Source organism: Sprattus sprattus (genome assembly GCF_963457725.1).
Source record: "Sprattus sprattus genome assembly, chromosome: 16".
NCBI classification, from domain to species: Eukaryota; Metazoa; Chordata; class Actinopteri; order Clupeiformes; family Clupeidae; genus Sprattus; species Sprattus sprattus.
In genome coordinates, this window is record NC_137914.1 from 16,276,949 (window position 1) to 16,304,810 (window position 27,862).

At 47.4% G+C, this 27,862-nt stretch overlaps 1 protein-coding gene across 7 annotated transcripts in view; it reads left to right on the forward strand.

Moving 5' to 3' along the window:
- The window catches only part of kif1b (kinesin family member 1B), a gene marked incomplete at its 3' end in the record, with an annotated part of 72,357 nt that overhangs the window by 709 nt on the left and 43,786 nt on the right, over positions 1–27,862 (forward strand). For 2 of the 7 annotated variants that reach the window (XM_080854234.1, XM_080854235.1), the window contains exons 2-15: positions 1,249–1,404; positions 16,750–16,826; positions 16,961–17,140; positions 17,550–17,615; positions 18,016–18,194; positions 19,393–19,504; positions 20,257–20,334; positions 20,867–20,932; positions 21,472–21,547; positions 22,023–22,101; positions 22,611–22,753; positions 23,371–23,412; positions 24,126–24,185; positions 25,703–25,914. In XM_080854234.1, the coding sequence (XP_080710360.1) occupies positions 1,299–1,404; positions 16,750–16,826; positions 16,961–17,140; positions 17,550–17,615; positions 18,016–18,194; positions 19,393–19,504; positions 20,257–20,334; positions 20,867–20,932; positions 21,472–21,547; positions 22,023–22,101; positions 22,611–22,753; positions 23,371–23,412; positions 24,126–24,185; positions 25,703–25,914 (1,476 nt within the window). In that variant the 5' untranslated portion in view covers positions 1,249–1,298. The remainder of the gene's footprint in view (positions 1–1,248; positions 1,405–16,749; positions 16,827–16,960; positions 17,141–17,549; positions 17,616–18,015; positions 18,195–19,392; positions 19,505–20,256; positions 20,335–20,866; positions 20,933–21,471; positions 21,548–22,022; positions 22,102–22,610; positions 22,754–23,370; positions 23,413–24,125; positions 24,186–25,702; positions 25,915–27,862) is intronic. The other 5 variants (XM_080854239.1, XM_080854240.1, XM_080854237.1 and 2 more) reach the window with 4 other exon arrangements.

Genomic DNA, 27,862 nt, shown 5'->3' on the forward strand with positions numbered 1-27,862 from the left:
AGGCGTATATGACTTTTTAAGTATCAGTATTTTTTTTTTTTTAAATCACCGGCAGATGAAGTTGCAACATTGTAGCCATAAGCTTCTATTTTGGCCACAACGGGAGACATAGTATCCTACCGATTTCCTCTCAACATCTGTAGGTTACGTATGTTATAGGCAACGGTTAAACATAGGCCTACATTTTCGATAGTAATTCCATACTGGTAAATTAGTTTGTATCAAAAGACGCCTTAGTTGTGGCAATGGCGAAATGGGGTGTTATTGTGTCTGTTATAGCCGTTTCTCTTCTACTGCCCAAAGTAGTCAGATTGAATTTCATGGGCGTATGCTTTAGGAAGGGAACGGCTACAAGGGCACAGGATCATAACATCTCTTTTTAGGAAGGTTATCACGAGAGTTTTGCTAACATTGGTTAAAAGAGATTCAGGGCCTATAGCACTCGGTGCGTTTAGCGAAGCAAGCTCGAGAATTATATTCCGAAAGACAGCCGTCGCTTGTGGATGTAGACTGACGAATGTGTGTCTTGCATGCAAATATTCGTGTTTATATACATTAATGACTTTCTTTTCGAAGAAATATACAAGTTATTAGCCTGTATAGGCCGGTCAGCGGTTTACTTAATGTTCAGATATGGCCCATCCCTGCTGCAGGTTAGCGGCAGCCATGTTTACAACGAGTCGGGTAGCGAGCCAGACGTAGAGAACAATTCGGGGGTGGGAAAGAACGAGTGCACTTTAGAGAGCCTCAACCCTTCTAATGTTTCAGACAATATGATTTGTATGCTACCCCACTAACTAGCTGTACTGCATCATCATTGGCCCTAACTGACATTCCTTTGCTGTTGTTGTCCCTGACGAGACACTTTCCTGACACATACCTGCACGCTATTATGTGCCATCACTGAAGCATTGTTTAACTGGCTTTTGTAATGACTTTTACCCACAGGTCTACTGCTACTGTAACTTTCAACTAAAGCAAACGCTGATTTAAACACGATTTAGAAACCGCAGTGGTTATTATGCCGTTGTTCAGTGCTTAAAGGCCTTAGTCAAGGATTGCAGTTCAGCAAGATTGGTTAAATTGAGAGAGTATTTGCTGCAGGCCCGTGGTGACATTTAACTATTAGGGCATTACTGTCAGACTGGAGCTCGTTTGTTTAAATGTGTAAAAGCCTCTGTCCTAGTTAGCTTGTTCATTATTTTGTTGATTGTGAGAAAAATTGAAGTTTTCCATTTTTTTCCGCAGGAAGAAAATAATTGGAATAACTCCAGTGCGAAACCCCCACAGTCGCAACCATGTCTGGGGCCTCGGTGAAAGTTGCGGTGAGAGTGCGGCCCTTCAATTCGAGGGAGATCAGCAAAGATTCAACATGCATCATTCAGATGCAAGGCAAAACCACCAGTAAGTGTCTCGTCAGTTATCCAAATACAAATGTTAATGTGGACTTTGTTTATCCTTTTCTGCAGGTCTGTAGTTTGAGCTCAAAACTAAGAACCTAGCATTGCGTGGCCCATAGACAGGGGAGAAAAGGTAGAAAATCTGCAGTTTGACGCCAAAAGAGTGTGAAAAAGATCCTCTGAAGACCCTCCTGTCTTTGTGAAGAGGGAGGAGGTGGAGGAAAGGGATTCGGTGCCTGAGGACCTCTGTGTGTCAGGAATGCTGAGCTGGTCCATTTCAAAGCCACTTTCTCCTCCCCTGGCTGGCAGCCTCCCACCCATGGTTGTGTGTCTTTGTGTGTGTATCTGTGACTGCTAAGATCACTGAGAAACGAGGGGAAACTATAAGGACTCAGACGGAGCTAGTGTTAGGGGTATGTCATGGTTGATGTGTAGGACACCATCTGCCCTGTCAACACTGCAGAGAAATAATGCCTTGAGATAGGCCAATCAAGCATGTGATGGAGCTGCTATTTATGTGGGCTGCTTAGTATGTGATTATGAGGGCTTGTTATATTTATATACTATAATAGATAAGAATTTGAGGGGGTGGAATAGCTTGTGCTGATATCATTTCCTGTGATCGATTTCACCATTTAATAGACATCAGAATCAGTATCTAGTTATGTGTTAATCACAGATAGAGCATTTATATTTGTGTGTACCCTACTGGCTGAAGATGGGAGTGCTTGCTGAGTGACCTAGGTGGATAAAGCCATGTAGTTTGATTGGGCAGGGTGGTTTGAAGTTAGTGATTCATCATGCCCACCCAGTATGAATCATCAGGCTGAGTCTGTACTGGAGAGCTCATACTATCTTGGCCATGTGTCTCATACAGAGGGGTTTCTGCAGTCTGTTTTGGTTTACAGAGATATTTTCAAAGAGCTGTATCTTTTTGCATCTATATCTTATACACTGTAAACAGAAATAAGGGACTATATAACGGAAAAGTTATATTTCTTAATTTGCAAGCAGCATAAACAGTGATTTTGTTTGGTTGGCAGTAGAGTAGGTCAGTAGAAAGTTCTGTGTAGGTCATCACACAGATCCCGAGAGTGCATGTTAATTGAATTGGCCCACAAGTTGATCATGCTCAAGCACTCCCTTTCGTTACAGGGTTAAATCTGTCTCCGTGATCTCAGATCTACTGTAGCCTTTTCTTGTGTTCCTTTAGCTGGGGTCCCCTTCAGTTTTGTCAGTGCCAAAGAAAACGTCATTGTTCAGTGTCGATGTTCTCTCAGTTCCAGCTGATTGGTGCTTACAAAATGTTGACATGGTAACCATAACACACATGTGTTTCTCTGTAAAATGTAACCTGCATTGAGAGTGTTCACCGCATGACTGCGAGCCAGGTTTTACGGACTCTGCAGGCAGATCTACAGCAGAGGTGGCTGAGACAGGGGAATGCAGACGTTATATGAAGCAGAGTAGGAAGGGGCTGAGAGGAGCTGCAGTCTGCTCTTCCTCTTCTCCTATGGCAGACGCTGGCACAGGGCCCATGCCTTCCTCATCAGGACACTATTGCGGATGGTACACTGAGCGTGTGTGTGTGTGTGTGTGTGTGTGTGTGTGTGTGTGTGTGTGTGTGTGTGTGTGTGTGTGTGTGTGTGTGTGTGTGTGTGTGTGTGTGTGTGTGTGTGTGTGTGTGTGTGTGTGTGTGTGTGTGTGTGTGTGTGTGTGTGTGTGTGTGTGTCCTCAGAACAGAAATAGTTGTGAGGGTAGAGATCTGGCGTGGGATGAGGAAGAGGTTGAGGTCATATGATCACGCTGCATGCTCTCGTTAGAGGTCATGTGTCCTTGCAGACTGTTGGTTCATGCCTCTGGAAACAAATTCTCTGAATGGAGGATGACTGAGCCTAACAGTGTTACTTCTTTTGTCCCGTAGGTTCAACCTAGCTGGCTTTAATTGGTTGTGCCACACTTAATCACATGACTGTCACTTAACCATCTGAAATGATATTGTCTGAAGTGGAATACATTTTTTTTCTAAAGACTGATTTTAGTGGCTTTGCTTTATCTTTCCTTGTTATAGTTTGTGTAAGTGTGTATGTATGCAGTCATGGATCTTGTCTGAATCGCTGTCATGTCTTTTAGTCTATTACTGTCATGCTAGTGGATATCTAAGCTGTGTAATAGTCAGAGGATAGGCGTTGGGAAATGCAGCCTGCTGGTCAGTGGCTGGATCATGGCAGCTGTTTTGACGGGGCTGCTCCATGTTGTCACTTTCTTTCTTAACCACCATTGCAGGAAATGTCTCTCTCTCTCTCTCTCTAGCTCTTCCTCTTCTCCACCAAAACAGTATGAGTCTATGAGAGTGTGTGAGCCTGAATGGGGGATGGTAGGCATAGTTGTGGTGAAGTGATTATTTGATTAAGTCTGAGGGTCTGATTTCAGACTCCACCAGCCTACTCTCTAAAAGCCCCTCCCCACTAACCCTCAAGCCAGACCCCTCTCTTTCTCTCTTTCTCTCTCTATCAGTCTCTGTCACCCTCCGTCTGGGTATGCCAGTGCTGTGTCTGTTAAAGGCTCCTGGGCCCAGCTGTATAAATGTAATTAGCGTGGAGTGAGACGGCCGTGAGGGGCTGCTCTGTGCTGCGGGCCGTGGAGGGACTCTCCCGGGACCCGAGCCTCCAGTGTCTGCTCATCCAAACCCCGGCTTCCCATCTCTCCCGCCGCCTTATGTAACCCCTTCCTGCGCCCAGCCCACCGCTGCAAACCAGCCCCACTGCTAGTCTGTCTTGGCCTATTTAGAATACTACAAGCGAGTGCCCCCATTTTCCTCAGCACAATCATGATTTCCTGGTGGTCCAGTGGAGGTCACATGCCTCTCCTTTCCACGGGGGGGGGGGGGGGGACGTGGGGGACTCAATTAGATTAGGGATGTCTGGGCACTCACCTTTTTAGAGGGTCACAATGACCTACTCTGGCCAAAGCCACCATTTTCTATTGAGTGGAGACTTTTCTATCTCCCGTGGCAAATGGAGGTACAAGATGACCTGACAGCTCGTCTGCTGGGAATGTGGAGAGAGGGGGTAGAAAAGAATGGCTCTGCCACTGATGGACAGGCAGCTGTCAGAACTGGGATAAATGGAGCATGAGGTGGTGACAGCAGGAGATCAGTGGCCTGCAAAAAAAGTGGGATGTGGTTGTATAAAAAGAGAGAGAGAGAACGAGCGAGACATTGAGAGACATTGACAATGGGAGAGATTTAAGGAATGTGGTGGGAGAGATGGAAAGAATGTGGTGATGGGAAGGAATATGGACAGATGGAGGGTTATCTCGAGAGAGTTGATGAGAAATGAGAAGATGGACAGAGAAGGTAATGTAGTGATGTGGAGGAATGTGAACACACACACACACACACGAACACTCAGAGAGAAGGTCATACCTCCATTGAGCTGTCAGTGCAGACGTGCGGGCCGATTGACCTGATTAGGGCGGCGTAATCCCGGGGCTCGCCTGAGGTCGCCTTCAGACTCCAGGCGCTAATCCCCCACGAGCTTCACAGGTGCCAGTGCAGAGCCGCCTACACTCAAGGTGTCGCGTTCCTGCACCGCCACCACCGTTGCCACATTAGAGCAAGCCATACCTGAGCCCAGAGAGGGGGGCGTATTCAGGTTACTAGTACCTATTGGCAGACAGCGCACAGTTGGTGCCTGACCCAGACATGCTCCACTGTCTGATGCACTGTGCAAATAGGCATGGAACAAACTGAGATTGGATTGACAGAAAAATGTGTGTCTAAAGTTAGAGGCACATCTATCTGTCAGAATGCCAATAAAGCCTGTGAATATTTGATATATAAGGGCACTAATCGATTTATTTCACAAATGTTAGGCAGGGGTGTTATAAATCATTGTTACAACCCGTCACCTGTATCGGTGCCACTGACCTTTTGACCTCCGCTGTCTCTCGACCCTTTTTGGAGCGCTAGCTGAGCTCAGGTACTTCAGGCATGTTCCAGTGGCTACTTTCCAGAATCAATAGGGGCATCTCATGTGTTGATGGTACTGCAGCCCTTGCCTACAGCCCCTGTAATTGCCAGTGAATAAGCACCATTGCACATTTATAAGCACAAACACTTCTGTCAGAAATGCAGATATTCTGTTTGTCTCCATCCACAACACAGCTGTTACGTAAGCAAGTGAGCAGTTGGGGCATGCATGTGTGCTCTGCATATAGAGCTGCCCTACATTGCCTTTGAAGCGCTTCAAGTCCATACCTAGCAGCTGTGTACCTTCATTTCTGCTAATGGCTATGGCCATTGTACTCCAGCCTTAAATTGAACACTCAATGCTATTTGAGCTACGTTTGCCCCGCACGGGTGAAGGCAAATTTCCCTTTGCCTTTCTCCTTTCACGGTGTGGTTTCACACTTGCATGTGTAGACCCATCTGTCTGACCCCTGTTCCTCCCAGTCATAACTCAGTCAAGGCCAGGTCGACTAGGGTCAGCCGCCCTAAATCCAGTCGTCCCTAAAGCCAACACAGTGCTATGTGCATTACATATTTGAACACTTTTAACACAGCCATTGTTTGGTTTTATAGTTAAATACGTAGCAGGGCTGTCGTTATTAAGTAGGTACACATAACTAGTAATGAATGCTAAAAAAGGATGTAAACGGTTTTGTTGATATTTTTCTTATTTTGTTTTGAACTGGGCTCTCCTAGTCACGTGCGGATCAAAAATGTGCGATAATTTGATTGCTGAAATACTGAAATCCTTGAGGAGATAAACATTCATTAGAAGAATGGGTGACAAAGTTTTCTGTGTGCTACGTCCAAGCCAAGCCCAAAATAACTGAGAGCCTCATCCAAATATTATTTGAGTAGCATATTAAGATGCCTAAATCTGTGCATGAGTGAACAGTTACAGCCCTTCTCTCAGTCCGCACCCTTTCTCTCTCGCTCTCTCCCTTTCTCCCTCTCTCGCTCTCTCCCTGTGTGTTTGTCGCTCTCTCTTTTTCTCACCTCATATGTTGTGCAGGCTGTGGCCAGCTAACAAGGTCTTAGATTTGTAGTTATGAATGAGGGACAAGTAAAATGGCAGCAGCTATTTTGAGCCTAGTGTTAATCAGTGTCATATGAAAGCAATGCATGATCATTAGGGTTATATAGTCACACCGTCACAGCACGTCCTCATCCTACACACTGAAATGAAACTGCAAGATAATCTGCATCTTAAGGTTGTGTAATTCACCTTGGTTTCATTCTGATGCATGGTAAAATAAATCCATTTGTCGTAGTCCTCTCTCTCTCTCTCTCTCTCTCCTGCTCTTTCTCTGTGCGCTGCTGGTAAATACACACGCCTCTGTGCTCGTTATTTGCCATCAGTGCATAATCTTGATTGTGGGTGCAGTGGCTGTTCTCAGGCCTGTGGAGAAGATGAGGTGGGGGAGGGGGGATGCTGCACCGGAGTGCTGAGCACAGGCGCCATCACGTGCCCAAGAGCGTGAGGCAGCATCACTGCCTCATGCCCAGGAATTATGGGATTTTTTTTCTCTCTCTTTCTCTCACTCTCACTATCTCACTACCCCTCCCTCCCTCTCTGTCTCTTCTTGCCTTTCACTGCAGGGACAGTGAGGTTTAAGGCACGCGCTAGTGGAGGCTAAATGAGATGGATTAGGCGAGGGGGTGGGCTGGGTTGTGGGTGTGAGGGGGTGCGAATGGCACCACAAAAAGTGCATCCAGTATGTGGTTAGCATTGGCTCAGCTTTTGGCCCCAGCTTAGCTCCTTTCCCTGCAGACACAGACACATCAGAAATGACTTCAAAGGAGCCAGCGGAAATTGCCTTGGCTGCGCACCAGGCCAAAGCAAAATCTATTACCTGTATTAATAAGAGCAGGGATCCAGGACCGCATCCAGCCCCTCTCCATGGAGAAAGCAGAACAGCAACTCAATCTCAGTGCACCTAGCGTCCACACGGCCAGAATACAAGACTGCCTCAGAGGAGGTGGCAAAGGCCTGGACATTTCAGAGAAGACGAATGGAAGAATGGAATCTTTGCCACTTAGAATGGCAAATCTTGCCTTATGGTTTCCTGTTTTACCAAATTTGCAGAATGAATGGCAGACTATGATCTATTAATCCAGTTGTGCATTCTCTAATTCTCTTGTGATTTGTGGCTTGGTGAACTTTGAATGCTGTATGGTCACACTTTTAAAGCCTCGCTTCCAGCACCCAAATTGCTGTGTTCTATCTCTCATGCCCACTGGTTCCTTCTTAAGCCCCCTGTTTTCTGAATCATCCCATCTTGAGTAAGCAGCTTAAACACACATAATGAATCAGCTGGGTATTTATTTTCTCCTGCTACCAAGTTGTGTTCATTAGACTTCAGGACCGCAGTCATCAGGATGTGCTTGTTACCTAAGAACGCGGCACGCAAGTCTCTCTCTCTCTCTCTCCCTCATCTGTCCATCCACCAATCCATCAATCCATCCATGCATCTGAAGCCTCTGGATCCTTCCCTCCCTCACTTTTTCTCTCTCTCTCTGTCTGTCCCTCCCTCCTCCTCTATGCTATGGCCGGTGGATGAGTAAGACGCTGTATCGGCGAGCAGTAACAGTGCACAGGCCTTTGTAGTCCAGGCACGGCCCTCTGTGAGCTGCACTGGCATTCATTCTCCATTATTCAGCGGGCGGGGATGGCCAGATAAAGTAGAATCATTCTCATTTTGCCTCCTCCCTGCTCATTCCCAGACACTCAAGGGTCATGTGTTGTTCTCTGAATTTTGATGTGGCTGTTTTGGACCTGTCTGTGTTTTGGGAGAAAGATGTGGGAGGGCGAGATGTGGAAAATTTCTGTGAGTTGAAATGTCTGCCTCATGAAAAGGAGTAGTCACATGCTGTTCATGCTGAGCCTGTTGCTTACAGCTACTCAAGACACACACACACACACGCACACACGCAAACATACACACAGCCATCACATCACTTCCGTTCACTGGAGAACAAAGCAATTAGTCATCCGACATTTAGCATGCTCGTTAGTGCGCTTGAACCCATCTTATGCCGTGTTGTCATTCAGCCCCGCAGCTCTACTCCTCCAAGCCTTGTAGTTCCTCTGCAGCAGCTAGTAGGGACAGCACTGTTAGCTCAGTGCTGGCTATGGGGGGTGGAAGTCATGGCTCACCCTTTTTTACTGAGGGTCTCTTATCAAAGAAGGCCCAATCGCAGAGCAGATGAGGAACTCGGCGGGTCAAACAGGTCATGCCTATGTTAGGCAGGGGGCCCCCTGTTGTGGACTGTCATGTTGAAAAGAGCTGTGTGGTGTACTCATGCAGCTACAGCGCATAGAAAGTCATAGAAAGTCTCTGTGGGGTGTTTGACTAGGAGGGGAGGTAAAAGGGGGTAGGGTTCTGTGTCGGGCAGAACAAAGAGGGGTGACCTGCACAAAAAAAGCTGACCGCTGTCAAATGGCCTCCTCCGGCGTCCAGCTGATTCAGTGTGCGCTTCCACAAAGTCATACAGACCCTAGATCAGACACGGCTCCGCTACTGAAGTCATGTAGTCCATTATAGTGGCCATTCTAGTATTAACTTTGCTATGAGAAATTCCGCATGGTAGCAGTGTTTTTCTCGTGCTGTGCAAGAAGGGTACATTTCCATGTGTGTGGAGGTAAGCCAACACCAAGACCTATAGCGGGACATTTCCGATGCACAGTTTGCAGTAGGGAAAAGCCTGTGGTGGGATTGTTTTCTGATCAGAAACCTGAGGTGACTACAAACCTGCACTCAGAGTGGGCATGTGCGAGGTGAATGGCCTTTATCAAAATAGACTGACATACTGTACTTCTCCCATGCTCCTGGAAAATGTTATATTTAGAGCAAGACACAGCTCAGGCTCCTGAACCACTGCACTGGAAAGGTCTCCGGCCACGTGGAAGGGTACACAGACATAAACACACACACACTCTCGCTCTCTCACACACACACATACACACACACACACAGAAGGGGAAAAACAGGCAATCAAGCACATTCTACAGACACACTCACAACAAGTGTTGAGGTCCATAAAAGTGTTGGGTGTCTCAGGCACCTGTCGGCATGCCAGTTCCTGGTTGGAGCAGTCCCACTGGAGCATGTGCGTCGCCGTTTGTGCGTCGGCAAGGCCGTAAACAGCTGAGATTTGGAACATGTCCTCAGGAAGAATTCCCAGGCATCCTCTCTGTGACGGATACCCCACCCCACCACACCCCTCCCTACCCTGTAAGGTGCAAACCGTCGTGCATGTTGTTTTTTGTGGGATGGGTTGACCTTCGGCGCAAACACTAATGTGACAGTTATGAGGCCGCAGGGCTTTGGCTTGTCATTGCTTGTTTCAAACAAATCATTTGATGACAAGGCCTGTATTTGCATTTTTCATACCAAGAATTTCCACGAGTAACAGAAAAAGTAATTTAGAGCAAAAACATCTTCTCCTTTCAATCAGACTGGCAAAACAAAAAGCTTAGTTGGGCCTAGAAGCTTCCTTACCGCTGAACATTCTAGAAACTTTGCCCGAGAATCTTAGTCTCAATGTTATGGATTTTCCCTCTTTGAAATGTTCTTCACATTTAGTAGACCCCCTGGTTTGTTTAGCCTAGCTGTGTGGACTGCAAACATCCATGTTTGTGAGTTTTGGGCCCAGAGAGAGAGGGACATAGGAAGGTTGTGGTGCAGAGTATTATCTCTCTCTCTCCCCCCTATGCCTTCCTGTCACTGGGAATCTGTCAGCGGGCACAGCACCATCTGCCACCTGCCGCTGTATAAATAGCCAGGCCTCTGCGAGCGGGCAGCTAGGACAGGCCCCACTCCTCTTCTCCTCTTCTCCTCTTCTCCTCTCTCCTCTCACCTCCCAGTTGTTTTTCCCCAGCTATTTTTTTCCTTCCTCTCTCTCTCTGTGACTTTTGACGTTTGCTTTAAAACAGCCATGGCCTCACCGGTTAACAATCTCATGTTGTTTTTATTCTTCTCGGCCTTTCTGCAGGCTAGTTTGATCATCTCGTATACGTCACAGGGAGGAAAGTTACCCCACTTGCAGCTCCCTTTCATGACGATTCTGTTTCCTTTACAACGACCATAAAGCTCGTTTTTATGGAGCATTAAACAGTGAACGTTTTCATGCACTCTCTAGGAATGTCAACAGAGGAGATAAGAGCTGTAAGGGAAACATCATCAATGACCTCTTTCTCCACATATCCTGAACCTTCCCTCGGTTTGTGAGCCGGCAACAAGATGCATTTTTCTATAACGCTCTCTCTGTATTTCTTTCTCGTTCTCTTTCTCTCTCGGAAAGGGCTCACAACTGAGACTGCTGGGAAAAGTTTCAGTCCCCTCTTGTTTGAGGAAACTCAGCCAGGATGAAGCCTTGTCATAACAGATGAGCTAACGCTCCACGCTTTGGGCCCTGGCTTGTCCCCCGCCGCTCCTCTCGTTTAAGCTATTGTTCCTCTGTCTTCCTGTTGCTCTTTCCCTTTCACAAGCCCAGTGGACCACTGCCATGTGTACTGACTGAGAACCCCAATCATCAATGTCCGCAGTGACCCAGCCATTTTAAGTATTATCCAGAGACTTTTATTTTAGATCACCTTCGGAAAGCTCCTATTGGTCAGCTTGACTAGGTGAGAAAGTGTCATGATTTGCTGACTTTTTTATTTTTCAAACTTAACCTCTCCTGGGGTGCCAGATTTTTTTAATTTGGGAGCCTTACAGAAATTGCTGTTGGTTTTCCCCCCTCTGCCTATGTAATTTAATAAGTTACAACCCTACCCCCATCTCCAGTGTACTAAAAGCAGACTGATATCATTTCGGTTGTACATATATCTGGGCCATTTGCCGAGGACAAGGTTGGAGAGGTGATTTTTAAAGAGTGCTGAAGAGCAGAATGTGGTGTTGAGTGCATTGGGTTTGATTGAGTTGCCTCATGGAAAGTAACGTCCTCTTGGGGTTCTGACACAATGAGGTTAAAAGGTTTTGCTGTAGCCTTCAGGGGTGTACCGACACACTGATCTCTATGGTCACCCCCTCTGTTTTGGAGATGTTGTGTTCAAACTACTTGGTGTAAGCGCAGATCAGCTGTTTTCTCCATGACTGTGTGTGTGTGTGTGTGGTGTGTGTGTGTTTGTGTGTGTGTGTCTCCTAACACAGCAGTGGGGCAGCGGCTCGTTATAGCTTCATGTTTGAACGCCGTCCAGCAAGAACTCCGCCACCTGTGCGGGGAATCTGGAAGGGCCTCGGGCCCCAGATCTTGCGGCCCGTTGCCAAAGCAGCCCTGTCGCCGGCACGTTGGGCATGTGGGTCGGGGAGCTCCAGCGCCTGCCCTCCCTCTTGGGCTTCCTCCTAGAGGGGCCCCCTGTGTCCATATGGGCGTATCGGTGTCCCTGGAGCTCAGGCTGCATCCTGAGCTTACATATCATCATATATATATATCATCTCAGCTGTTAATTGGCTTTCCTGTTGGAGCCGAGATCTGTGAGATTGTGTGAACAGAGAGAGAGACAGCCAGAGAGAAAGAGAGAGTGACGGAGAGAAAGAGCGATACTGATGCATGAAAGAAGGGGATTTTCTTATTTATGCAGAAAGAGAAAAGACATTCTGTGACTAAAAACCTTACGTCTGCCCCCCCCAACACACACACCCTCAGCCCCAAGGGAGTCCTTCCTTGCTCAAGCATTGTACGCTTTTTTAATACACCACTTCTCTTCTGTTGCTTTCATGGCCACTCTTCCTGCAGAGGTGTCTGGGCATCTCCATTTTCCCTTTCAGAAAGGAGGAGGTGGGCCAGGGCACCCCACTGGGCCATGTGGATAGAGCGGGGTTACAGTGCTCAGATGCATTAAGCCCTGGTATCTCTGCTATTCTCAGGTCAGCTTGCGCCATCTGAGGAAGGCTCCAGGCTTATCGTCATGCTCTGGAACCCAAGTCCTAGCAATTTGTCGGGTTTGGTCGGCAGGGAGGATCGGTTCTCGGCTCCCCGACCATGCTTTTTCCAAATTAAACCAGTGCAGAGCTGGTAAAATGCCCCCCCCCTGCCCCCCACAGTTGCAATGTAAAGTTACCCTCCCCCCTTAAAAAAGTGCTTTTGGGTGGGAATGAAAGGAGAGGAGCTCATTAGTTGGTGTGTGTATCTGAGCTCGGATGCCCGTCCTTGCTTTGCACAGCAGGACTAGATTTGAGTTCACAACACTCCTGTGTGTGTGTGTGTGTGTTTCACATGTGTGTGTGTTGTGTGTGTGTGTGTGTGTAAAATAGAGTGAGCGAGTGAGGGCCAAAAAAACATGTAAATGCCCTCCCTATGGTGTTTTTGAGACTCTTACTCCCCTCTCTGTCTCACTCTCACTCGCTCACTCTTCCACTTTCACTTCCCTCTTGTCCTCCCCCTCCCTGACAACTTTGCGCAGTCAAGGCCAGTTAGTTAGGCTGGAGAGCGGACGGGATCATGTGATTTGCTGCACAGACCGTCATTGGCCCACTCAGCGGATTGGGGTCAGGACACTGTTAATGGCCAGTGGATGACAAATTGACACGTACACTGTTAGATTAACATAATGAAGGGTTCTCCACTTAATGGTGCATTGAGAACAAGAGGATAGAGGCCAGGTGTGCAACTTGAATGGCATTTTACTGCAGTCTCTGCGTTGCACTGTTATTTCTGTTAGCATGTAGCTGTTAGCATCGCATCTTCTCTGTTTTCAATGACCAATACTTGTTAATTTTAAGGGTACTAACTACATTAAGGCCTAGTGTTTTTATGTGTTCAAATTGTGATCAGCTGATGTGGCTACCTAATTCTTATCATTGGCAGTAATGCATAGTCGGCACTGCAACAGAGCTGTAGTGTGTGCTGCTTGTGCTTGGAGTTCCCCCATCAAAGAATTATGGAGGTAGTCTAGAATGCTAAGTAGCTTAATGTCTAAGTTACAAATCCTAATGCCATCATTGTGTGTGTCTCTACCATGTTCAGGTAGCTTTAGAGGATTTTTTAAGGCTGAAAATGTGCTTTGACACATAATTGCATTATAATTGTCAGTAAACATAAAAGCGCTAACCCAAAGCGGAGAGCCTTTAGGGCAAAACGTGGTGCGGCTTGGTTGGAATGCAGAGAACTGTTGTAACGTTCAGCGTCCCTGTGCGACGTGGAAGTTGTCATGGTAACAATGGTTCAGGTCTGCTGTACCTGTTGCTATGGGTGACGCAGGGGATGCAGGGGATGACGCAGATTGACGCAAAATGACTCAAGTCAGGGGGTGCATTGTCCACACACCATGAATGTTAAATTAATCCATCCTCCAAAAGACATCACATTTTTATCCCAGAAAGCTCTTCATTCTTGACCAAGTTCACACACCCTCCCTCCCCCAAGCCCATCAGAAGGGATAAGTGGTTGAACAAAATTCAACAGTGGTATGTATGTAAAAAAGGTCTATCATGACTCCTTTTCATAATGTAGCTTACATGTGACGGTCAGAGATGTTTCAGTGGGTTTCTGCTCATTAGTATACAGCCTCAGATCAATGTGAAAGAAGCCCCACAGCTCTGTGTTCACTCTGATTCCAGATCAGTTGATCAGAAGGCTCATTGTGCAATGTTGGTGCTGAAAATGATGGCAGAGTCTCACCACTTTAGACCTCTCACTCTGCAGCATGCCACATGGCAGATGGAAGGAGAGAGTGAGAGAGGGAGGGAGAAAGAGAGAGAGAGAGATAGAGGGATGATGGATGAGAGCAAGCAGATAGTGTGAGAATGAGTGGGCAGGTGTGTCGTGAGCATGACTCACCTCCACAAGCAGAAAACTAAAAGGAGGACAAAAAAGACACGTCTGAAAAATAGGGGTGTATATAATAATAGTGAGTGCAACGCAGAGCAACGAAACGAGCCTGGCAGAAAGCTTGGGGGAGATTTTAGGAAGCGTGACTGATAGACATGTGTGTGTGTGTGTGTGACGCCTTGTGTCACCTTGTTCCTTGCCTACTCCGTAGTCTTGCCCTGTTTATCTGCAACAGGGGAAATCCATCTTTAGGAGTTGATGTGGTGAGAGTGTCTCTTGTCCTGTACTGTACTGTGCCCTATCATGGTGTTGGGCTTGTCTCCAGCCCCATCTAACCCACACCCCCACCCCCAACGTCACCACTATTCCTGCACTATTGCTGGCAGTTTTAATATGGCTGATGATGAACAGAGCTTGTCCGGTGCTTGGTTTATGGCCGCCCCCCCTCCTCGCTCCTCACTGTCTTGGCCTCAATTGGTTTTTGTTCCAGGAAAAAAAAAAAAAAAGAAGCGAGGGGTAGAAGGACAGGGCAGCGTAAATCCCCCTCTCCTCTCCCACCTGCTCCTGCCGCTCTGGTCCCCTCTCCTCTGCTCTCCTGCAGGACCTGGGTCAGAAGGTGAAAGCTCACCTAATTTAGCGCCTGGCCTCCGGGATCGCACCAAAGCCCAAAAAGGCACCTGCTCAGAGATCTGAAGGCATTTTCATCAGCACAGGATTAGATTCACTGGGGCATCAACAGATGCAGTATGTGTGTGTGTAGGTGTTTGTTGTGTATACAGTAAACACACACACACACACACACACACACACACACACACCCGTGTGTGACCTGTAGGCAAGGGAAAGGGCGATACCTGATCTCCCGTCAGATGGCCTGCATTATTGATTACCTTGGGGGGTGTCTGTGGCAGGGTGGGAGGAGGTGGTTGAGTGATAAAGGTGGTTACGTCATAGGGGCTGCTTATTACCCAACCCCCCCAAATGCACTCTCCACATCTCCTACACCTCTTTGAGTCCTGTACTTCCAACCCCTCCTCCTCTGTCTGCCTGTTCTTCATCATTCGATTAAACAGGAAAGCAGTGTAGAGGAGGTTAGAGGATGTGGAAGTAGAGATAGTCATGCAGCAGTGTGGAACTGGGAACACGTCAGTCTGTTTTCCAGACGGCTTCGGCACGCTTGTGTGCTTTATTTCTCGTCATGTCGCTGTTGCCTTTTTGTTTGGTGCGTCGCTAGGCCCCCAGGAGCGTGCTCATCACATTCGTCAGTCTCTCCTGTCCGTGTATATATATTTATTTTACGACTCTGCCCCCCTCCCCTCCGCTCCGCTCCGCCCTCCCAATCCCAGCTCTCCCAGTGGTGGTATGCATGCAATGGCAGCCAAGTCCACCCCCCCCCCCCTTCCTTCTCACACACACACACACACACACACACACACACACACACACACACACACACACACAGCCAACTCCACCTGGGATCTGTCCACTGGGGCTCTTGCTATATATATCTCCCTGGCACATTCCTGCCAGCCTTAGAGGCCCTGTCGCGATGCAGGCCCTTAAGCCTGTGGGTTGGTGCAGAAAGCTGCAAGTCTGTGGGCATCGGGGCTGAGCCCAGGAGGGATGGCATAGCTGGCATGGCTACAGATTCCAGTTCATTAAGGGGCGACTGGGTGGCCCCTTTGATGGAGGAGAGAGGGGTGGCAAACAGGATCGGAAACGCTGGGTGACCACTGCCAAATGTACACAGACATGCCCACAGATATGGTTGCATACTCGAAGACACATGTTGCTGTACAGTCAGATACTCACAGATGCTTATACAGGCACAGACACCCACAGTCATACACTTTTATACACACTCTCTGATCCACACAACACACCTCCCCCACCAGCATTCTCACCAGTCTCTTTTCCTCAAGGGATAGCACACACATTTTATTCTCAGCACATGCGTACAGTGTGGAAATCTCTCGCAAAGCTCACATGGCACTTCAAAATGAATGGGTCTGCAAGGACGTCTCACCACCCTGAAGCTTTACAGTCCTAGTTCCCAACTGTTCAACTAAGGCCCAAGTGTCTCATGTTTCTTGAAACTGGAAGAGTCTGTGGTAATATCTCTAAAATGAAAGTAGTGGTTTACCAGTAGAGCTCTAATGCACCTATGGTTCTCTGTCTTTGGAATTGGTGGCGTTAACTTAACTGGATATGACACGCTTCCTGGCAGCAGCCTTTATCATGAATTGATCTTCATGCTCTTTTCTTGTTAGTGAGCATAACAAATAACAGTTAGTTGGTCAGATAAAATGGCAACACATGCGTCCTCATTGGGTATAGAATCCTGCAGGCCTCAGATGAATGCTTTTGCTACTCCCTCTATTATTAAAGACATGATGATCATTGAAGTATTCCTGCCTGTATGTGGTCAGTGTAGTTCAACATGTCTGGGATGTCAGCATTGTTCCCTGTACTTGCTGACTGCCTAAGAAAATTGATGACATGCATCATTGATTTGATGCCCGTGTCCTCCATCTGAACCGTGTCTTTCTTTATCTCTTACAGCTATTCAGAACCCCAAAAACCCCAAAGACCCACTCAAGTCCTTCAACTTTGACCACTCCTACTGGTCGCACACCTCTGTGAGTCTCAAGTCTCCTCTCTAATCAACGATTAAGCTTTTTTTCATGCCAGCAGATGTGTGGGTTACTGTGATTAACCAATCACAAACAGTAACAGTAGTGTTCACGTCTGCCTTTCTCCTCTTCCCCTGCAGCCGGAAGACCCAAGCTTCGCCTCACAGTGTCTGGTGTTCAATGACATTGGCAAAGAGATGCTCCAGCACGCCTTTGAGGGCTACAACGTCTGTATCTTCGCCTATGGCCAGACGGGCTCGGGCAAGTCCTACACCATGATGGGCAGACAGGAAGACGGACAGGAAGGCATCATACCTCTGGTACTATTCTGAATCACAGATGCAGACATACACACACACACAAAAACACGGACAGAAACACACACTCATACAAATACTCAAATACTAGCAGACACACAAATGCAGACATAGATACACACACACACACACACACTCTCTCCTACACAGATGCACAGAAATGTATGCTCATTTTCACACCTTTCTTGAAGTTGTTTGCTCCGTCTGAACTCTGCACTGGTGTAAGTCACTTGGGAATATGTTCTCTTCTCTCTTAGTTCCGGCTCTTACTAGCCGGTGCTCATTGTGCGTGGGCCGCAAGTGCGGTTCTCTCCAGAGTCTGCGATATTTCTGTGCCTTATTGATTGCACTCTTTATTTCGTCTAATGCATCCCTCTTTCTCTCTCCACCCCTCCCCCACTCTCTGCTGCAGCTCTGCGAAGAACTCTTTGAAAAAATCAATGACAACAACAATGAAGACATCTCTTTCTCAGTGGAGGTAAGCCCCCCCCCACACACACACACACACTCTGCGTCACTGTTGCCAGGAATGAGTCCCAGCCGTGAAGTAATGGCGCCTTTCTAAGCCTGGTTCTCAGTGGAAAGAGATTGGCTGGGACCCATGGCATTCAGTGGGCTGAGGTGCGCTGCGCCATTTGCATGCTAATGGCCGCGACATAGAGTTGTGTGTCATTTTAGTGTGCGCGTGTGTAGACGTTTTATCCAAAATGAATCCGACACAGAGGTTTGTGTAATTTTTGTTTTTGTTTTTTATACATGTGTTTGTGTTGAATGCTATGTATTCAGCTTCAGTGGTCTAGGCAAGTACGCTAACAGGTGGAGGGGAGCTTCGTGGAGTATACTGACTCCCATGTCTGTACCACTCCTTTGCTCTGCAGGTCAGCTACATGGAGATCTACTGTGAACGTGTGCGGGACCTGCTCAACCCCAAGAACAAGGGCAACCTGCGCGTGCGTGAGCATCCTCTGCTGGGGCCCTATGTGGAGGACCTGTCCAAGCTGGCGGTCACCTCCTACACTGACATCGCCGACCTGATGGACGCTGGAAACAAGGCCAGGTGAGATGGAGAGAGAAGTGGAAAGAAATCGGTGAGGGAGAGAGGTGATAGTGAGAGTAGGAGAGGGCTTGAGAGAAGTTTCTAGGAGGAGACCGAGAGAGAAACGCATGCAGATAGTAAGCAAACTGGTTTCAGTTTGTTTGTTTTTTTCCCCTCTGCTTACTGTACGTGTTAGATCTTGTTTGTTCTCATGACGTCAGGAGTCTTCCTGGAGAGTAGCTGAATAGCAAGTAGACTGCCTTGTTTGTTTCTGCTCAGAGGCGAGCTCATTTGTACTTGAAAGGGAGTTCTTCAGGCCCGTACTAAAAAGAGGGAAAAGGGAAGAACAATCTGTAGTTGTTGTTTGTGAGTCTGGTAGAAAGCTACAAAATGATTTGGCTAGGGAGTCGCACTTTTGCTTCAGCCAGCCTGAATCGTGGAGCTGTGTCTGAGCCAAGAACACTGATGCTGCAGAGGGAAGAGGTCACAGGGTTTGTCTTCCTCGGGGTGTGCTGCAGACTTTAGCTGTTTGTGGTCGTGGCTATGTGTTTTGTGCTTATGTGGGAGAGAGAGAGAGAGAGAGAGAGAGCGAGAAAGCATGCTCTTCTCCCTGAAGGAGGAGTAATTTAATGTTCTTTGCTGAGTCACAAGGTGTATTTGTGGTAATGTGGCAGGTTAAAGCCACCTCTCCAGCTCCCTCCTCCTCCACCTCCACCTCCTCTTCCCAGGAAATGCATATTCCACCCAACACGCTATCAGTACACAGAGGCCACGTCATGGAATTATCCCTCTCCCTCATCCCACTTATACCACCCCCACTAACCTCCTAGGACTGTTCTCCCACCCCCGGAGATCAAACCTGTGACGCCTCACTGTCTGTGGCCACTTCATTGAATGCAGATGAGTCAGGTCGTGGTAAAAAGTCCCCATCTTTATGTGGCGTGGAGATTATCTTTCCCAGGGTGAATAACAAATGGGTGATGTCAATGAGGTCATGTCCCTATTTGATACTGATCTAATCCCTGTGCTTGACAGGGCAGGTTTCCCATCAATAAGACAGGTGTGGCTCTCTCTCAAGTGACCTCTGGCTTGTGTACAGACTGTGTGTGTGTGTGTGTGTGTGTCTCTGTGTGTCTCTGTGTGTGTCTGTGTGTGTCTGTGTGAGAGGACTTCCTGTCCTTACAACTCTGCCTCTGCTCTTCTCGCTTCCCTTCCCTAGGACGGTGGCCGCCACCAACATGAACGAGACCAGCAGTCGCTCGCATGCCGTCTTCACCATCGTCTTCACGCAGAAGAAGTACGACAACGACACCGACCTCTCCACTGAAAAGGTCAGCCACTGCTCCCCCCCACCCCGCAGAGGGCAGATGCCAAGCAACTGGCATTTCTGTCCAGCCTTTGTTATTTCCCCTTCTGACACTCTTACTAGGGTGCAAAATGCAAGTCCCCCCCCCCCCACACACGCTGCTGCTTTCACCCACACCATCACCACCCCACACTGCCCCATAGCAGCATAGCAGAGCTTCCTACTCTTCCTGCCATTGTGGGAGTCATTGTCTGGATGTGTGGCTGCACAAAGCGGCGCCTGTGCTCCTAACGCACACGGCGGCCATTGTGTCACCATGTCACTGTACGGGCCGTGCATCAGGCCTCTCTGCAACTGTTTTCCTCTGACTTTTGATGGCAACTTTCATATCAGTCCCATAATAACATAATAAAATATAAAATACATCATCTTTTTCTGCAGAATGTGCGACCATAAGGTGCATCTCAAATGTTTAGTTCACAAACTAATATTTCTCTGCCAGACCGTTAATGGTCGATCTTCATCAGAGTATGTCATTTGTTACAGCCTTATAAGACATGTGGTTGTTTTATTGTATAGCGTATTGAGTAAATTGCCCCACTAATAGAAGGTAAGGCCTGGAAGTCTGACGGGCACAATGTAATCCCCAGTAACCCAGTTTCTAACTTGAATGGCTAATCTGTAGAAGAATAGAGATATGAGGGGGCGGCATGTTTGTTGTGTTTCTGTGTCTTTCGTTTTCATTCAAGGCCTCCTCCTGTGCTTTTCTGCTTCCAGGTCAGCAAAATCAGCTTGGTGGATCTGGCGGGCAGCGAGCGCGCTGACTCAACAGGGGCCAAGGGAACAAGGCTAAAGGTAGGACTCCGAACACACTGCCAAAGGCCACTGCTTTATGTGTGAGCTCCACCTAGGTGTATGTGCGTGTCTGTAAGGATAGAGGACGAGAAGCACACAATGTCTTTATATATATATAGGTATGCACCACTACAGATGATACCCTCCTTGTATTCAGACTTGACGTCTCCACATTGTCCTTCTCCGGTGGTTACTGCTTGATATATCACATAAGATTCAACACTCCCTTGTTTGTTTATTCACAGAGGCTGTTCACGCCCTATTTACTTTGCATATCTTAGACAAGGAGCATGTGTTCTTACATAGTGCTCTAATCCTTCTTTTTTTTTGTGAAGATCTGTAGATGTTTATGTAAAAGGTAGCAATTTGAAGTCCTCTGTCATAGCATCATACAAAGGGTCAGATTAGGGGTTGTGTAGTAGTTTAGCGATATGTTGGATGTTGCAGCATGGCTAGCACTCAGCGGAAAGTATGAATGAAGGTAATGGTCAAGTAACAGGCTGCTTATCATGTTGTTCTTTGGACTTCACAGGAAGGAGCCAATATTAACAAATCCCTGACCACACTGGGGAAGGTTATCTCTGCATTGGCTGAGGTGGTGAGTACCTCTCAATCAGTCTGGCCTCTCAGCATGAATGGAATGTGTGTGTGCGTGGGTGCTTGTGTGCGTGTGCGTGTGTGTTTGTGTGCGTGTGTGTGTATTTTTCCTGCCTGTAACTTGGTCTGCTCTCTCTTTCTCTTGCGAATGCTTTCCCTGCTCAGGATAACTGTACCAGCAAGGTAAACCCCCATCTCAATCCCCCCAAATCAAACCCTTCTTTCATTCCTGCTCATTCGGTGCTCTCGTAAACCACTGAACCTCACCCCTACCTAACCACCAAGACACGTGTCCTCAGAGAACGAACATGGAGATCAGCCATCCGTCAACCCATTACTCTCTTAATGCATCCCACCCATTCGTCTTTCCTCTTGACAATGAACACTAGCTCTGTAATCCACATCCACCAGTTAGCCACACTTGCTAAATAGTAATGGCTGCATTTTGTGTGTATGTGTGTTCACGTGGCTGTGTGTGTCTGTGTGTCCGTGTGTGTCCGTGTGTGTCCGTGTGTGTGTGTGTGTGTGTGTGTGAAACAGAGCAAGAAGAAGAAGAAATCAGACTTCATCCCCTACAGAGACTCTGTGCTCACATGGCTGCTGCGAGAGAACTTGGGTAAGAGAGGAGATGGGAGAAGAAAACTGAAGAGACTGAAGACACATGAGACATACTGTTATTACTGTAATTACTGTTAGTCGTGGTTGTGGCTGTGCAAAGTAACTCCACATGTACGCAGAGAGATGATGAGGATGGTGAGAAGTGTGATTATGCGGGTGTGGTCAAATGGAACTGTCAGCAGCCACTCTCTCTTAACGCTTAATCTCACTTCCTCATCTGCACACAGCACAGTTATGTGGGTTATGTAAATAAATCCCGGTAATTTAATGTTTTGATAATGCAATGAAGTAGTATTCTGTCAAGAACTCTGTCAGTGCAGACTCTTAATGACAATATGCACACGTAATGAGTGTGCATGCTTTCTCTCCAGTGTCATTCTTAATTAGTCACTAGATTAGGCATTTTGTTTTTGTCTGTTCTGATGGTAAAAGTACGGTGCTTTGGAGTGACGCATAATGTTGTGTTTGCTCAGGTGGGAACTCCAGAACCGCTATGGTGGCTGCCCTCAGTCCCGCCGACATCAACTACGACGAAACCCTCAGCACCCTGCGGTAAGCCCCCCAGCCCCCTCTGTAGAGCCCCACTGAAGCCCCCCAGCCCCCTCTGTAGAGCCCCACTGAAGCCCCCCCCCGCCCCCTCTGTAGAGCCCCACTGAAGCCCCCCAGCCCCCTCTGTAGAGCCCCACTGAAGCCCCCCGCCCCCTCTGTAGAGCCCCACTGAAGCCCCCCCCGCCCCCTCTGTAGAGCCCCACTGAAGCCCCCCAGCCCCCTCTGTAGAGCCCCACTGAAGCCCCCCAGCCCCCTCTGTAGAGCCCCACTGAAGCCCCCCAGCCCCCTCTGTAGAGCCCCACTGAAGCCCCCCAGTCCCCTCTGTAGAGCCCCACTGAAGCCCCACTGAAGCCCCACTGAAGCCCCCCAGCCCCCTCTGTTGAGCCCCACTGAAGCCCCCCCTGTCCCCTGTGCTTAGAGCCTCTGTAGCGTTCGTCTCAGCTCCTTAGCCCACATCCCCCCCCCGCCTGAATTGACCCATCTGTCATCGCCCCTCTCCGCTTCGCCCACAGGTATGCAGACCGCGCCAAGCAGATCAAGTGCAACGCCGTCATCAACGAGGACCCAAACAACAAACTGGTGCGCGAGCTGAAAGACGAGGTCGGCCGCCTGAAAGACCTGCTTCGCGCCCAAGGCCTTGGCGATATCCTGGACAGTAAGTCGGGCGGGGAGAAGTGCCCCCACTGTTGGCACCACGGCCTCATGCCATTATGGGGGGGGGGAAGAGAGCCATCACAAGCTTGATAAACACTGGCAAGGCACTCTTTTGTATCAACTTCTGCTTTTTAGTCTCTCTGTCTATCTAACTACCCCTTTATTGTCAGTCTCTCTGATATGCTTATGTCATGTCTTCCATTCATCACGCTCCCTAACTGTCAAAAGGCCGATTCCATTCGATTGACAAATACTTCATCCGTAAACTGCTCAGGATAATATAGTGATAGATATGTTGATATTGTTTGTCCTAACAGTTATTAACAAGAGGCCTTATGGTCAAGGTCACCTTCAAGGGGGAAATCGTTCAGGTTTATTTGTAAACAAATAAATCAGCAACGTGATGGTATTCAGACATGAGGTTCAGTATAATTCAACCTCTTCCTGAAGTCTGACCTGCATGCCATACACAGTATTTTCTTATTAGTCTTCCTCTTCCTCTACCCTGTGAGCTGTTCATTGGGTGGGGACAGGTGTGTATGTCAGTCATTCCTCTGCTAGTTCTCTCTCTGCTCTTACCTTTGACCCTTCTCGTGTTTTGCCGCTTCCCTCCTCTAGTGGACCCAATGGGGGATGAGTGCCCGGGAGGTGGAAGCAAATGTGTGTATAAGTGTGATGGGGCTTGCACCGTCTATCTCTCTTGCTCTTGCACACCTTCTTTCTCTCTCTTTATTTCTCTCTCTCCCTCTCGCTCAGTCTTTTTCTCTATCTCTCTATCTATCTATCTATCTATCTATCTATCTATCTTGTGCTACTGCTCTCTCTCTCTTTCTTCTCTATATCTCTACCTATCTATCTTTATCTATATATCTATCTTGTGCTCCTGCGCTCTCTCGCTCTCTCTAGGCTCGCTCTATCATTGCTTCTGGCCCTCCTGGATGCAAATCTCTTGGCTTTGCATGTCTGGTTTTAGTTCACGCCTGTGCTTTTAACACAAGGAGTCCCAGACAAATGACCGAGGGAGGGGAAGGTGGGGTTGGGGGGTTGGTCGGGATGCCAGGCTGCCGTAGCATGCCCCTTGATTGCTTGGCACATGCTCCAAGTTGAATGCAATAGTCTAAACAGAATGATAAAGCGGCTAGTTTTTGTGTCACAACAAATTATACCTTGAATATTGCCCAGCAATTTAATAGTGTTTCTAATATTAATGTCAATATTCAGTTAATGTGTTGGTTGTTTTCTTTCCCCCCTAAAACTCTGCCTATTTGTTCTCATCGTCCACCATTTTGTCTTAACCTCCTCTTTTTTCAATCTTTGTCTTTCTCCTTTCTTGCCAGTGAAGCTTGTGTTGTTATCTCAATTGTTCATTGCAGGTGACAATGTTAAATCTCTTCTGATTTCTCAAATGGAGGCCATGAGCTACATAAGGACAGGTGCATTTCTTTGCCATGCTGAGTTTGGGTGCAGTTTAGAGGTAGTTTTAGAGCCAGTTGATTGTGATGTTTGGCCTGAGAATGGTATTTCTTTGTTGGTGCGCTTCTTTGAAATTATACTGCCAAGTGCTTTGCCCCATTTGTGTTCCTCCCAACTTTCTCCTATCCTGTCCTATTTTTATTCCTTATGACTCCATCATTTTTCCCCTGTTTTCTCCTAAATTTCTTTTTGAGACATTTTTGAAAACCATAAGCGTATCCCTTCCATTTACATACTACAAAGCATTAGAGCCATCAAAACGATAAATATGTGTGTACACATGTGTCTGGGAGTTCTTGATATACACCAAGTGACAAATCCAATTGGCTGTTTCCCTCCATACTCTCATTATATTCTAGAAAAATGGAAGAGAAAATTAAACCCGGGAACAGAAATTCTCTGTTGCCCCCTCTGTAAGCTACTCCTGCCGGTTTAGCGTTTTGTAACATTATACTACACATGGACGCCCAATGGGCATGTTGACCCAGTTGGATTTTTTGAGAGTTCCATTTTTTTTGGTCTAGAGACGCCTGAATGAGGGTAAATGAAATGACAGATGTTAAAACCTCAGGGCTCTAGAGGGAAGTTTGGCTGTGCTAAAGCTTGTTCTGCTAGTGCCCTGGTGCTGTCAGGCCACTGTTAAGCGATGGTGGGCATGATCAGTCCTGAGTCATGAGTGTGAGTGTGAGTGTGAGTGTGAGTGTGAGTGTGAGTGTGAGTGTGAGTGTGAGTGTGAGTGTGAGTGTGAGTGTGAGTGTGAGTGTGAGTGTGAGTGTGAGTGTGAGTGTGAGTGTGAGTGTGAGTGTGAGTGTGAGTGTGAGTGTGTGTGTGTGTGTGTGAGAGTGTATTTGACCGTGGGTGTGCTTGAGTGCAAGGGTATGAAGGACCAAGACCTCACTGCACCAATAGCCTGCTGTTCTGCAGCATGTGTTGTTTTTGTCCTCTCCCCCTCCCCCTCCCTCCTCTCCTTTCCCTTTGGCCTTCCTGCAGCCTCATGCCTCTCCTCTTTCTCCTCCTCATGTCCCTCTCCTCCGCCCAGAGACAGAGCGATGGCAGTTTTCACCCAGGCCAAACACTGGGGACTGTTCTGCCCTTGAATATAAACATTTTAGCAATTCTTGCTTTGGACTTTGAGAACCCTATAGAGAAAGTTGAGAAAAGTGAATAAACATCATGGAAATTATACACCTTAAAGGGTTCAATGTAAAACCTATTAATCCATCAGATTTCTGTGATATTTTTGCCTGAGGTGAAAACTACTGCCCTCTTGCAAGTGCTCTCTATTGTTCTCATGTGTTTGTTCGTGTCCTTTGCTGTGAAACTGTGTGTCTTACAGTGGTCTTCTCCTCTTGTCTCTCTCTCTCTCTCCTTGTCTTTCCCTCTCCCAAACGTCCCTTTTTTTACTGTCTACTCCATTTCCAAAACCTCTCCTTTCCACTCTTCCTGGATCTTCGCTGTCTCTCCACCTGTCACTCAGACCTGAAAGATATACACAACAATCAGCATAGATACTTGCTAGCCTCAGAGAACCAACGGCCTGGCCATTTCTCCACAGCACCTATGGGCTCCCTGACAGCCTCCCCGTCCTCTGGCTCGCTCTGCAGCCAGGTGGGCCTGACGTCCGTCTCCAGCATCCAGGAGCGCATCATGTCCACGCCGGGAGGCGAGGAGGCCATCGAGCGGCTCAAGGTACTTCACAAACCCCACTGCCACTCGCACTGGCTCCCTCTCTAGTGCATGAAACCCTTGTGCCCCTCTGATTATTTACCGATCACACCAAGAAACCTGGTGCAAGGATGTGGTACAGCGCATTGAGTATTGGTTCCACTTACGCCAAAGAGTCGCATTGAGTATTGGTTTCACTTACGCCAAAGAGTCGCATTGAGTATTGGTTCCACTTTCGCCAATGAGTCGCATTGAGTATTGGTTCCATTTAAGCCAAAGAGTTACATTGAGTATGATGGCAATGGGACAGAGTTCCAATGATTACACCAAAGAACTGAGAAGAACTTTAAATATATGGTCACAATACATTTCTTTTTTTCTCGTGATGACACACCATGTGTCAGTGGAGCCTTAAGCACATGATGGCATTGTTTTTTTATTGGTTATCCCTACAAGGGTGTGAATTGATGTGTTCATCTTCTCAGTATAACCCCTGATGAGACCTATTTAAATCAAGATCTCTCATCGAGTAGAGAGCTGATTAAGGATGCAATGGGTGCTCTGTATCACCATGGTAACCTCTGGCAGATATCTGGGCTGATCTCTGCTTACACTTCTGATATGCTGGCAGATGACTTGTGGAAACAGCCATTCATTCTCCTGTGAATGTAATTGAAAGGCAAGAACATTGACCAGTTAACTATAATGTCATATCCCATATGGTGGTTCATTGAGTTATTGAGGGTTAGCCAGTCTGTTTTTTTCTCTCCATCATTTTAGGGGAGACTCTTCCTTTTTGTAAAATAGCATGCAGCTTATTTTAATCGATATTGATTGATATTTTCATCATTGTTGGCTTAATTTGTGTATTTCCCTTGTATACTCTCTCTCTCGCTTTTACTCCTCTATACCTCTTGTTGTCGATGAGAGGGCAAGGAAACCTACAGCCATTAGGAGCTGCAGTTTCCATGGATACAGCGGTGCACGGTACTCAGTCGCCGAGTGACGTCAGCTTCCAACGCAGTCAGGGAGGAAATCAGACTAAAATAGACCTGGTCTTCGTGGCTAACAAGCGTAAATGGAGAGAAAAAAAATCTAAATGGGAAAGTGTGATGTGTGCAAAGTGTCCTGTCCAGTCTGCTTTGATTCATCACTTCCTATGAGCGAGATGCCTCCTTTAATTAATGTTTACCGAAATCAAGTTTCTGTTCATCAAGCGCTTGTTCTAAATAAGCGACGGCTCTCAACATAACATCTGACAGCCACATTCCTCCTAATTGGCAACTCTATTCAGTTATCTCCTCAAAGCAGCGCACCAGTGGTTCACCCTCAGTCAGGGACGATCCATCCAGGTATAAATATTTTACATGCATGTGGTCTAGTTACCCTTATATGGAGCCCTAAGGTTGATCATGGCACTCATATTCTCATGAAGGTAACATGCTGTTCCTTCCTGTGGCGCACAGACCTATTAGGGACACCATTAACCATTCAGACTCCACAGGGCTCCAGTCCTGCATTACTGGATGTTTTTCCTCCTGCTTCCAAGATCCCATCTCAGTTCATACCATCTTCCACTCTGCTCCATAAAACGTGCGGCGAGAAAGGCATTCCAGAATTCCTGGTTCAGCAGATAAGGCTAAGGAATAGCAAACAATGCGGCCTTCCAGGACAACAGATGGTTTAACCCTTTAGAAAAGGGATCCAGGACAGGACATGGCTTAGTGTTCAGATATCCTGCGTGAGGCCAGATGGCCCTTGATTTTTTTCCTCTTAAGCCGAAACAATGAGTGTGGAACACAATGAAAGTGTCTGAAGAAAACGCACCTATTCCTGTCTCCCTGAGCTATTTAGGCATCAAGTTTGTTGTTTCATGTTTGCACGATGTGCAGCTTAGAAGCAACTAACCCTTTCAAAGTAGATGTTTCCATTTTGGAATCTGTGCAGCATTCTCTTTATTTTGTCACATTTC